General features: G+C 44.3%; 4 protein-coding genes across 9 annotated transcripts; 1 reads left to right on the top strand and 3 right to left on the bottom strand.

Moving 5' to 3' along the window:
- Positions 1 to 1779: 1779 nt before the first annotated feature.
- Positions 1780 to 3782, bottom strand: LOC128269307 (general odorant-binding protein 99a-like). 3 transcript variants are annotated; one of them, XM_053006745.1, is made up of 2 exons: positions 3720 to 3782; positions 1780 to 2282 (listed from the first exon to the last, which is right to left on the bottom strand). In XM_053006745.1, exons 1-2 carry the CDS (start codon positions 3765 to 3767, stop codon positions 1887 to 1889), a joined length of 444 nt encoding a protein of 147 aa, XP_052862705.1. In that variant the 5' UTR covers positions 3768 to 3782; the 3' UTR covers positions 1780 to 1886. The 3 variants fall into 3 exon arrangements, with proteins under 3 accessions (XP_052862705.1, XP_052862721.1, XP_052862713.1); XM_053006761.1 differs by lacking the exon at positions 3720 to 3782 and adding an exon at positions 3273 to 3320 and having other exon boundaries at positions 1780 to 2264; XM_053006753.1 differs by lacking the exon at positions 3720 to 3782 and adding an exon at positions 2347 to 2618 and having other exon boundaries at positions 1780 to 2264.
- Positions 3783 to 3867: 85 nt separating this feature from the next.
- Positions 3868 to 8759, bottom strand: LOC128269268 (head-specific guanylate cyclase). Of its 3 annotated transcripts, none has more exons than XM_053006690.1 (6): positions 8593 to 8759; positions 6793 to 6965; positions 6583 to 6656; positions 6430 to 6512; positions 5016 to 6346; positions 3868 to 4950 (listed from the first exon to the last, which is right to left on the bottom strand). In XM_053006690.1, the coding sequence occupies exons 2-6, from the start codon at positions 6958 to 6960 to the stop codon at positions 4567 to 4569; spliced, it is 2040 nt and encodes a 679-aa protein (XP_052862650.1). In that variant the 5' UTR covers positions 6961 to 6965; positions 8593 to 8759; the 3' UTR covers positions 3868 to 4566. The 3 variants fall into 3 exon arrangements, with proteins under 3 accessions (XP_052862650.1, XP_052862642.1, XP_052862660.1); XM_053006682.1 differs by lacking the exon at positions 8593 to 8759 and adding an exon at positions 7604 to 7743; XM_053006700.1 differs by lacking the exon at positions 8593 to 8759 and adding an exon at positions 7604 to 7743 and having other exon boundaries at positions 5016 to 6343.
- Positions 8357 to 10608, top strand: LOC128269285 (probable 4-coumarate--CoA ligase 1). Its single transcript, XM_053006712.1, has 2 exons — positions 8357 to 9496; positions 9628 to 10608. The coding sequence occupies exons 1-2, from the start codon at positions 8387 to 8389 to the stop codon at positions 10216 to 10218; spliced, it is 1701 nt and encodes a 566-aa protein (XP_052862672.1). The 5' UTR covers positions 8357 to 8386; the 3' UTR covers positions 10219 to 10608.
- Positions 10011 to 11110, bottom strand: LOC128269293 (uncharacterized). Of its 2 annotated transcripts, XM_053006733.1 has the most exons (3): positions 11052 to 11110; positions 10693 to 10980; positions 10011 to 10599 (listed from the first exon to the last, which is right to left on the bottom strand). In XM_053006733.1, the coding sequence occupies exons 2-3, from the start codon at positions 10954 to 10956 to the stop codon at positions 10360 to 10362; spliced, it is 504 nt and encodes a 167-aa protein (XP_052862693.1). In that variant the 5' UTR covers positions 10957 to 10980; positions 11052 to 11110; the 3' UTR covers positions 10011 to 10359. The 2 variants fall into 2 exon arrangements, with proteins under 2 accessions (XP_052862693.1, XP_052862684.1); XM_053006724.1 differs by having other exon boundaries at positions 10693 to 11087.
- Positions 11111 to 11356: the final 246 nt, after the last annotated feature.

Here is an 11356-nt window from a genome sequence, read left to right as displayed (position 1 = left end):
TCATTGCGCCCCTCTAGATTGAATTTACATTCTACTTGCAGATCGTTGTCGCGTGATAATGTTGGCCGTTTTTCTGGTGGCTTGACTCAGATAACTTCTTTTCTAATCAACTAACTTTTTAATCACCCAACCGTACAAATCAGTGTCATGGGATCTCATGGTTAGAGTGGACCAGTCAATAAAAGTGATAGATAGTTAAATGTGTGGGATTTATTGTAAAATTATGGAACAACCATGGCGTCCATAGGAGCTCAGCTCTACGAGCATCCCAAAAGCATTCCGTGCTGTTCGGCCGACGCGCTGTTTCGGGCGAATACATACAAACATATTTTTGGATCCCTTTTCACGGAACTTTCAGTGCTTTGTGGACCAACGCCAAAGCTGCCAATCACGCTGAAATAGCAACCGATGTCAAACCGAAGCGCCAGGGGTCCAGCACACCAAAGTCACAAACTTATGGCTCGAGCCGTGCCGCAAGAAACCATGACGGAAAGCCTTGACACGAACACGCTTTGGGTGGTGAGTAAATTATGCTATCCTCAGCCTGTACACGCCGCCGGCGAAGGAAAAGCACAGCACCGTGCAGTATGGTAGTTGGAGGTGACTTTTCTTATCAGCGAACAAATATCTTTTTTTTCCATTCCGCCCAAACCAGCGTCGGGAGACCACCGTTAGAAGCGATTATGACTCCTTGAAGCCTAGGTTTATGGAGGTCGAAGTTCGTAGTCGCCAGCACACCGGTAGCAGCAGTCGACTGTCCTTCACGCTGTGACTACCTAATTTGCTCACGTGGTAAAACTTCCGTTAGCCGGGAAGACATCAAAAGCGGAGCACAATAATGCTTTTTTGTAAACTTCGCCCAACTATCACCTTTCAAATCCGCAACCCCCCTGCTCCTCCTCGGGGGGGGAGGGTGTTTCCTCGAGCTCACAGTAGTTCGTGGTCGCAAAGAGAAAAACGGCACCAAACTTTTTAAGATTCAGGCAGCATTAGCTGGTGATTGTTTCTTGTTGCTTTCATTGTGAACACAGCCCGCAGGTATAAAATAGACCTATTGATTTCTTGGAACTGTGAGTCGACGTAACAGGGTGGGCTAGCTTGCTGGTGGTGTATTGCTACGGACAGAGGCAGCGGCTAAGCAGTATGAGTCAGTTGTATATAACATCAGCCATAGCTTGTTTATCGGGGCTGCTATGGAGACTAGTGAATGGCGGTGTCGACCATGTGTGCGGTTTATCGTGGGCTTGGTTTAAGCATCGATTGTGGTGTGTTGGAATGTGTGGATTATTTAGACCCAATAGGTTTCTATTACTCGAGAAGCCCGCATAGCACACGTGCCTGGTCATCACAACTGTTTACGCTCAATAGTTCTATAGCAACCGACTGTAGTGTAGACCGACTGCGTAGAATACTTGGTCCCAGCGAGTGTGACTCTTACCGTATTGAAGTCCAACAGCATTGGTTCAGCCTTCGGCTACCAAATGTGGTTTGAATGGAGCGAATGCAAGACATCTTCGTCAACGGTAGCATGTACGCGTAAGTTGTGATGTTTTTGGTCTCAATTCATTCGCAAATCTTCTATGGCTGTTATCGGGAAGGCGTTTTGTTGATCTGCAATACGTTACAGCCGAGGACTGCCTTCACCTGCTATGGAAAACTGTAGAGCCAGTAGTGCATCGTTAGCTTGCGGGATTTTCGAACTTCAAAGTGTTTTTGTGTGTATTAGCGGTGTTTTGATAGGTGAACAGTTGATAGAACCCATTATTACACAATGCACAATTTACTGCAACAAAACATCACTTTATTCTGTTTCCGAACACCGGTTGCGCACCACCGCCATCAAGCTGCCTTTTGGGGGTGGGAGGAAGAGTACGTGTCAAGAGGATTCAATCTTTCTTCACACTGGCCTTAATCAGCGACAGGTTGTTCTTCTGGAAGCACTGGAAGCCACGGAATGCCCAGTGACAGATGTTGCCATCGGTGTTGCTACCGGTGCACTTGTTGATCTCGCCGCGAACTTCTTCGGCGTCCCGGCCGTGCGCCAACTGTTGGACCAGGTTTTCCACGTTCGGACCGTTGGTGTCGTCAAACAGTTGCATCTTGTTGAAGATGCATTTGATGTAGCACTGGGTGGTGTCATCTTCCGGGAAGTTCCACGATTTATACTTCTCTACCAGCTCATCCGACACACCGAGCGACTTCACGCACTCGCCACGGTACTTGAGGAGATCATCCCGCGTCTGCACTACGAACTCTGCGCTGACCTGCACAAGAGAAACAATGTTAAACATAACATAGCAAGATAACATCTAAATCGACACCTATTCGGATGGTCGGTTGGCTTACCACAGCGCCGAGGGCCAAAATAATAGCGAACAGTTTCATCGTACGGTGCTTTGCTGGATCCAGAAGCTATGGCGACGTCACAATGATCGGTGCGGAACTGGTGCTCAAAACCGTTGGTTCAGCGACTTTTATAGATCACGGGCCTACGTTGTGCCATGAATTATTTCATTTATTTCGTACTTGATAGCCAGTCAGTGGGTCCCTTGTTCATTGAACCTTGTGCCGCCGGCAAGCACAACCGACCGGTCCAACGATGCAAACACTCAGCGCCAGAAGTGGTTTGGAACGTTTCCATTCATTTGATTATGGGCCCGGGTAGATTGATGCTCACTCGCGCGACTCCGAGGACGAAGGAAATGCACGAAAACATAATAAACATAATAACGCTAGACTGATAAAGTCGCCGCTGCTGTAGATCAGCTGATCGGTCACAGCCGGGTCTGTTGACCGGCCAAGGGTGCCTTGATAATGAAACTGTTAACTCGCTTCCTCAGGCTAAAGGGAGGGGCTAAATTGACTGTCTCCCAGTACATACTGCAACCCGGATCATGTCTACTTCAAACGTGTGTTCATAAGAGCAACCTCAATTGTTCGTCGATACAAAAACACAAACTTCTACATAGAGCATTCACCATGTGAAGAAAGCATTTCAATGTTTATGACAATCAATATTATCTGCACATTTTAGTACATTAATGTTATATGAAGGTAACGAAGGTAAGGCGTCAGTCGTTTGGGAGTTTTTCTAAAAGGTCACATCTTAATTTTATCACAAATTAGCAGGCAAAAATGCTCTTAACTGCGGTGTGTTGTACATTGAAAAAAATGGATGCTGTACAGAACCATGGAGAACAAGAACAATGGATGTCGTTCAGACAACATGATTTTATTATTATTATTTTAATTATTTTATTCATTATTAGTACGGATAGAGTAACTTTAAGCAACTGAACAAGTACAAAGATCCACGGCATGGCATTCAGGAAGACTCGTAAGCAACAAAACATGGAAGCATTGGATCTGCACTGATGTGCGTTTAAGACTGCAGTTTCCAGAACAAACTTGATATTTTTATAAAACATGAATCTACGATAATATACGGTGAACATTTATTTCTTGCGATCGATTTATTCAATTGTTTTTCGCCTATCGAAAACTTGCGCCTTTGATGTGACGAAACTAATCTTAAACCTAGTTGCATACATAACATAATCAAGCCTACACGGCATTTTGTGAGACACTTTCATATTACAATGTATACTTTGTTCGGCAAATAATGTGTTACCAAATTCATTCTATGTTATAAATAAAAGGCAATCTAGAAACGGAACAGTAATAGCGGAACATAATAGCCAAAATCAACCCTAACACATTAAAACTGCAACAACATATTTGTTACAATACAGTGCATCATACATCATATTTCAACAGAGAATGATAAGCGAGTTTGCGTGCCTTTTTATTTTTACATTCACACGAAACGCTGCAACGTGAGATAAGAACCGAAAACGAAAAAAAAAAAAATGAGTGATGAGTAATATTATTTGACCATTCACAGAGAACAAACTTTGATTATGTTGGTGCAGAATTTGTGATGAGTAGGTCATCAGTAGTTCGTTTTACGTTGCCACTTGATTGCGGAAACCGTATCAAAGTCTACAAGAAACCAACAGTTGTCTTAACAAAATATAAACAGTCAATAAACATCAGCTACCCTGTAGAATACTAACATGGTTTGGCAATTTAGTCCCTAATGTATGTTATTTATCATTCAACATTTTTTCGTTTGCTTCATTTATATCTTGGGACTAGATGGAAATGCCTTGCTATCGCCAATTCTAAACACTTTTTAGGGAAATTTTCTGCTTTTATATATTAAATTGCATCCATTCATACCATTCTCGAAAAGAAGCGAATTTATCTTACGTTAAAATGTTTTTAATCTGTAAGATTCGACGAAGCGCCATAATAGAGCAATAATGAACAAAAAAACAAGTTTGTTAACTAGGCATGGAATGCAAAGCGCTGATACTGTGGTCATTGATGATAGGAGAATGGACTGTGAAAATTCATATGCATTTGGAAGGAAGGGATGCTCTGATTGAATTTGCCTTTTTCCACTGTAGGGGTTGTGTTTTTGGTACGTTTCAATACAAGTTTCCCAGTTTTAATAAGTTATCCGAAACCACCAACGTCTGGTCCCTTATCGATAGAAAATGCTTATTGGGCTACATCTACGGTAATAGTCGTATCATTTGTGTCCAAAAGCGTTTGCTTCATTGCCTCCTCTATGTGCTCTTTAAGTGAGCGATCGTCGGGAAGGGTTGGATGTTTGTAGCCTTCCAGGAAGAAGCAGGTCTGGCCTCGAGAGTCAGTAAATTCTTTCGGCATGCATGAGATATCTCGTGTTTGCAGCTCGAAGCAATAATCCGACTGTTTCACTAGCCAATCGCGGGTAGTGGGGCTGATGTTGATCTTGCAAGCCTCGCTGCCGGATTCAAACTTATTTGCTATGGTCACGTTATGCCCGAAAAGGCAGTATCTGGGCATTTTGCGTCCAACTACACCAGCCAACACCGTACCCGTATGGATGCCAATCCGCATCTGAAACGACAAAGCAAAGCAATCAGTGTAGAAACGGATTAAATTGCTGAAAGCGACATAACGACCTTGATATGCTGGCCGTCGTGTGTGTTGTACAGTGTGCACGTTTCGATCATTCTCAGCGCCATCCAGGCCACCTTATGGGCATCATAATCGCTGGCTCGGTGCAAACCGCTTGCGACGCAGTACGCGTCACCGATTGTCTCTACTTTGTAGACGTCGAAAAACCCGCACAGTTCGTCAAAATGCTTGTACAAGTTTTCCAGCATGTTGATTACCATGAAGGGAGTGGCGCGCGAACAGATACTCGTAAAGCCGACTATATCACTGAACAGCATGGTCACATTCGGGTAGGTTTTGGCATCGATTTGAGCCCCAAGCCAGAGGCGCTCGGCTATTTCGGCGGGGAAGATCAGCTGCAGAAGGCTGACGTTCTTCTTGCGTTCCTTGATAACGGCTGCGTTCGCTTCTTCGATTGAACTTTTCAGCTTGTCCATCCGGCGCCGCAATCCGTCTTGTGCTCTTGCCTGTTCGCCGACCAGAATTACCTCCCGCGTAGCGTCGTGCAGCGGTATGTCCGATATAAACAGACCGTTGCAGGTCAACCCTTCCAGCCCATCCAGAAAGGGCGAGCCAACGAACAGCAGAGTGTTAGACTCCGGGCAGAACACCATCTGCCCCTTGATCTCCAAGCCCTTGGCGAAAAAGTCTGGCAGCCCTGGCGGGGCACGCAGCGATATCATGAACGGCGTGTTGGTGCGCCGAACTATCTCGCGGAAGTTAAGTTGCAGCCCACGCGGCCGCTTAAGGCGGAAAACCATGCTGGCCACTAACGCTACTCCCGCGCTCACGTGGCTTTTGAAGAGCCGGCTAAAGGCTTGCCCCATCTGGACCAGATTCAGCTGCTCGTCCATGATGAAGTGCCATGGGAATGCGTCACAGAAAAATTGATTGCTGATTTTCAGATCGCGCGCATCGGACGAAACACTGTCGCGTACGTCCACGGCCACGGGAAGCCGCAAAACCGGCTTCTCCAGGGGATCCGTTCTTAGCAGGTACCGGTACTGCAGCGTGTCCCCGTGAAGTGGCTGGAGCTCAACGAACGGCTCCTGGTTGAACAGCAGGCGGCTGAGCGCCTTCAAGCAGCCGAGTAACAGCCACGACAAAACTGGTCGCTCGGTCGTGAAGATTAGCTCACCCTCACCGGCGCACACGAACCCAGTGTCGGATATATCCTCCTCCTGTAGCTTCAGCACATCGTACACGCCGTCCAGTGAGCCCAGAAACTCCTGCAGATCTGAACCGAGACATTTGAATGCCCGTTCGATAATACCCACGCATCCGGTGTGGATCAGTTCTTCACCCAGGCACACGAGTATGTCACTAACGGCATCTTCTATGGGGATAGGAGAAGCAAATTGCGTATATCAGCTACTTATCGCTAGAAGGACTTGCAGGCAGCGTCCGAATCATACTAACCATGAGTTCTGCCTAGTTTATCCTGAATATCGGCGAGGTAATCGTAATGAGGGTAGACCGAAAGTGACTCACGCTCACATTTGCTAAGGAGGTACCATTTGAGTAGATTATAAGTGAAATTATAAGTGAAGTACTTAGTCAAGATACACTTACATTTCTGATAAACCCGGCCATCTGCTGCTGTACTTTGCAACCAGTGAAAGATAGGCTTCATGAACATTTTCGTTCTGAAAATCCCAGAAGGGAACGGTAAACGAAGATTCAAACATCAAACTAAGCGTCATAAAGTATGCATCTCAAGGCACAGTAATTAATGTTGGTTTCTAAAAATGTGTGCTGTAAACTGAAAACTTCATAACTTACAGATGGAGCAGTTAACAGCTGAATGGCAGCGTTGAGATGCGTGAGTGTCAGTGCGTCTCCGGAAAGCTCACTCAAGTCCTCATCCAAATTCCAATTGTGTGCTTCCGCAATCGATGGATGCCTCTGAAAATTATCCGCCGAGGAGTGCTTTGCGAAAGGGCACGCCATCTTCACTACGGACAGGCATAGAAATAATCTGTACTATATTTGATTAACTTGTGCTCAGCATTTAGCGATTAATGCTCAGCGATTCATGTGCTAATCGATATTGGACAAATGAGTGCCTGATCCTGTGCATTATAAGCTTTTTGAACTAATGGTTTTTCCATTCCCTAGTAATAGCGTTAGATTCGGCAAAGATGTATCGATTTTTTGAAAGAGAGAATGTGAGCGTTGTTGTAAATGCTGCAATCGAATGTCCATTGCAAAGGACATCGTCCCGATGTATGACTATAGCGATTTGTCACCAAACACCTTTGTCTGTATATTGTTTTCCATATCAAAATGTTACTAAATGTTATTTACGCATTGTAAATAAACGCGTATTAAGTACAACAACAACGCGTATTGTAAAAGTACGATTTTTAACAATTTCAAAAGTTCGGTTTGATGATTTGCGAGCTAATCGGTTGGGTGTACATTGGTAATTAACGCGAATACTGTTCACTTAAAGTATTATTCACTGACTCCTATCATCAAAGCAAGCGACCTCGTCGTTAAATCAGAAACTCGCGAGTACAACTTTTGCGATGAAGCTCACGATGGTATTTAGCTGCGATCTCCGATGTTTCAGGTTCATATCGAAGCTCACCTTTCGCTAGTGGTACTCTTGTATTCTATACCATATTTTTGCTTTAAAAATATTTAGAATATTTATGTAAATACTGATCAATCTAAGTATGCTGTATGATGATTGTATGACAGTCGAAACAAGCTGAGGCTGAAAATGCACTGTTCGTATGCTACCGACGGTATGCCTATGCGAGGGCTGACTTCAATTATGCAACCGATAGTGAAATGCCCGCATGCGCCTGCTCAACCGAACTTTTTCCGAATGCTGAGCATTCGTTTAGTACCAGTACGAAACTGCTTGATGCATAAAGCTGTCATACATACAATGTTCTCTTTTCAACACGGGAATTCGTTATTGGCAACATCTGCACTCTTCTATCGGGAGAACCGCCAAAAGCTATGAGTTGAATGAATCTTCTTTTGATGGGCTGCTGATACATTCTATCAATTCTATCGGAATTCAAATGTCTTTCACGTTTATCGTGTTTGAACAGATTATCAAAGCTATACAACTTGAGTCCAACGTTATTGAATTACAATGTAATCGCCTCTTGAGCAACAAAGCGATAAGTGGGAAAGAAAGTACTCGAAACTTTTAACTCGATCTTATAAGTAGGCAGATAAGCATTAAACCATCAGGGATTTACAACGTTTTAGAATTAAATGTGGTACTATGAAGAAGTATTTCAGATTTAATGGACTCATCGGGACCGATCCCTCCATTTCATTCCATTTTTGTATCATCGGTCGCGAGAAACGGTTGCTCTTTTTCTAGTGATTAAACTGCTTGTGCCTGGTAAGGATGGCTACATTTGATGCATGTAGCCGCACATGGCAAGTACCATACCGACCTGCCATATTCAACCCGTGTGCCAATCTTGGCCAGATACTGATCAATGTTTTGGAGAGAGCACCAGAGAAAATTATACAGCTCAACGTGGATACTGACGCTGTGGTTACCTGCACGCAGATGCGACTCCGATCTATACGATTTGCTCGGTTCCTTACCTCTTGCGGATATGGCAAAGGAGACGTTTTAGCCTTGGTGGCCCGAAACTCTTGCCATGTGGTTCCAGTAGTATTTGGATGCTTCATAGCAGGCCTTCCGATCAACACAATCGATCCATCCTTTGAGTTACGTGAAATCGTGAATATTTTGAGGCTCACCCAACCAAAGCTCATCGTCTGTGACGCCGACAGAATGGCTGTACTCCGACAGGCCAACGAGCAGCTGCAGCTCCGAATCGTTAACTATGGCGTGCTGCTGATGACCCCAACAGACGAGCTGATGCCAGATTGCTATTCGATAGACGAACTGCTGCAAAAACCGTGCGATGGTGAAAGTGATTTCGTTCCTCAGTACTTAGGAGATTCGAATCTGCTAACAGCGGCTATAGTGTGCTCGTCTGGTACTACTGGACTGGCGAAAGCAGTACGCATTTCACACGCTCAGCTCATAACACCATACGGCCGAATTAGCCAACTCGACCAAAATGATACAATCCTGTCTTTTAGTACGCTGTTTTGGATTTCTGGGTACCAGATGCTAATGACCAGCATCCTTAACGGTATCCGGCGGCTAATTACGACCAAGTTGGCCACTGCCAAGTATGCCATTGAGCTATGCAATAGATACAACGTGACAATCTTATTCATGACTCCGTCACTAGCTACGGACGTCCTACTGACGCTGACAGATTCGGAACGATTGCGGTCACTAAAGATATTCGCCATCGGGGGTAGCACTGTGCCGCTAGCCCTGCGTCAATCAATTATCCGGAAGGTGCTGGTTGAAGGGCAGGGTCGGTGTGTCGTTGGCTATGGTATGAGCGAACTAGGGGGACCAGTATCGTACGAGATGATACCACGTGAAAATTCTGTTGGCACACTCCTTTCTGGAATTAAAGCTAAGGTAAGTTGAAATCGTAAAACAATCTTGTCAGGTGAGGGCACTAGTACCTTTATATTATTAGGTATGTAAGGTAACATTGATTGTGTGTTATTTGTGTTCTCACCTCCTCACCTTATTTTATCATTTTGTAGGTCGTTGGCGAACTAAACACACCATTAGGTCCAGGCGAAACTGGTGAGTTGTTCATCAGACCTACGCATCCGTTTCTTGGCTACTGCGGTGACGAGCAGGCTACGGCGAAAATACTAGACGAGCATGGTTTCGTGCGCACTGGCGACATAGCCTATTTCGATCATGATGGCTTCTTGTATTTGGTCGACCGCAAGAAGAATATTTTAAAGTATGACGGATATCAAATCTCACCATCCGAACTAGAGGCAACTATTTCACAGATACCTGGTGTTCGTCAGGTCGTCGTCGTTGGGATACCCGAGCCCGGTCGGGAGTTTAATGATTTGGCCACGGCCATGGTAGTTTTGAATAGCAATGAAAAGCGCTCTGCTGATGAGGAACTAACTGAGCAAACAATAATCGATCATTGTGCGATGGTGACCGGTGGACAACCGGCCCACGAAAACAGACGACTTCGTGGAGGGGCAATGTTCATCAGTAGTTTACCAATGACTGCAAGCGGGAAGGTAAGAAGAGACGTCGCAAAACAAATGGCAATTAATTTCCATCGCAACACCCTTGCGTCTAAACCACAGTTGTCTGATCAGTGACCCTTTATTTTGTACTATTAATTTTGCCGCAACTCTGCTTAGGTTTAGCACGGCAAAGTAATCATCGACATCAAATATTGTTCCTTGGTTTTGTTGGTGACTGGCCTTTTCATTGCCATGGTTAAGTGTTCGACAATTATTTTAATCTTGCTTTCGGTTGTCGCCATTATTCTTTTTCGTTGACTTTTGGAAGTCTTTTAAAGCTTTGCTTTTCATATTCTCCTTCGGTACTGTCTTGTGTTTTGGAACGTTAATACCAGCGCGAATGAAACGTTTAGCCGCCGGTTGATGAATTCTGGGTCTGCAGTAGATGTTTTCGTGAACTTCATTTGTTCGAGATAATGTAGATTGCACCCGTTGTAGATTTTGTTTGGTGGTTAGCTGACGGAATAGGGGAAAATGTGTCAAAGATCAAATAAAATATTTTCCTAAAAAAAGAAAAACCATTTAGCCTGCGGCTATCTTTAAATTTACCATCATGTTAGTATTTCCGGATAGTTTCTGTGCCATCCAAAATAGGGAATTTACGCAGTAAGTAAGGTGGCCGTCGAAACGGGTTGATTCTTCTAGTGTTAAATGGTTGTAGTTTTCATATTCCTTCTTGGCTACATTAATGTTGTGCTGAATGTTTTGAATATCCAACAGGAGTTGTTCATTTTTGCGAATGAACGCGATATCGCCATGCAGTACTCCATAATCCGTGGAGGTGTTCTCCGCTTTGTTGGCTGCTTTATCCATTGGTTTCTATCGCAGTGTCCTATTCTACGATCCAATGTCGAAGGTAGAAATAAACGAAACGGATCTTTCTAGTTATTATAAATCAATCACTTCACTCGTATTCCGCGACAATAATAACAGGAAGGAAAACAGCCGACTCTTCCGTTGTTTTGACGGATTCAGGGCACCTCTTGACAAGATTGACGTTTAGCCGGATCTTTCTATGTTTTGCTACATTCACTTATATGTATTTCTGGGGTTCTTTCTATGTTTATATCAGGTCACATTATTCTGAATGTATACCGGAATAATTGATGTCCGAGTATCACAGATATGTCGAACTGAGTGCCGAAGATGATAGAAAAGCACAAGTTGCGGGCCTTGTATCAATTGATTTAACGTTCTACTGTTTTCGTTCTTT

The sequence above is a fragment of the Anopheles cruzii genome, chromosome X, assembly GCF_943734635.1.
Source record: "Anopheles cruzii chromosome X, idAnoCruzAS_RS32_06, whole genome shotgun sequence".
Lineage (NCBI taxonomy): Eukaryota > Metazoa > Arthropoda > Insecta > Diptera > Culicidae > Anopheles > Anopheles cruzii.
This window is presented reverse-complemented; position numbering and strand designations above follow the sequence as displayed.

What these genes read in the sequence shown, in the direction of transcription:
- LOC128269307 (XM_053006745.1), bottom strand. Translation starts at nt 3,767, where the DNA reads ATGATGTATGATGCACTGTATTGTAACAAATATGTTGTTGCAGTTTTA. An exon ending in AATATGTTGTTGCAGTTTTA is followed by an intron (nt 2,283 to 3,719) that starts ATGTGTTAGGGT and finishes GTTATGTTTAAC; the next exon opens with ATTGTTTCTCTTGTGCAGGT.
- LOC128269268 (XM_053006690.1), bottom strand. Translation starts at nt 6,960, where the DNA reads ATGGCGTGCCCTTTCGCAAAGCACTCCTCGGCGGATAATTTTCAGAGG. An exon ending in AGCTGTTAACTGCTCCATCT is followed by an intron (nt 6,657 to 6,792) that starts GTAAGTTATGAA and finishes TGGGATTTTCAG; the next exon opens with AACGAAAATGTTCATGAAGC. An exon ending in TAAACTAGGCAGAACTCATG is followed by an intron (nt 6,347 to 6,429) that starts GTTAGTATGATT and finishes CTATCCCCATAG; the next exon opens with AAGATGCCGTTAGTGACATA.
- LOC128269285 (XM_053006712.1), top strand. Translation starts at nt 8,387, where the DNA reads ATGGCTACATTTGATGCATGTAGCCGCACATGGCAAGTACCATACCGA. An exon ending in TTTCTGGAATTAAAGCTAAG is followed by an intron (nt 9,497 to 9,627) that starts GTAAGTTGAAAT and finishes ATCATTTTGTAG; the next exon opens with GTCGTTGGCGAACTAAACAC.
- LOC128269293 (XM_053006733.1), bottom strand. Translation starts at nt 10,956, where the DNA reads ATGGATAAAGCAGCCAACAAAGCGGAGAACACCTCCACGGATTATGGA. An exon ending in CCGGAAATACTAACATGATG is followed by an intron (nt 10,600 to 10,692) that starts GTAAATTTAAAG and finishes CTATTCCGTCAG; the next exon opens with CTAACCACCAAACAAAATCT.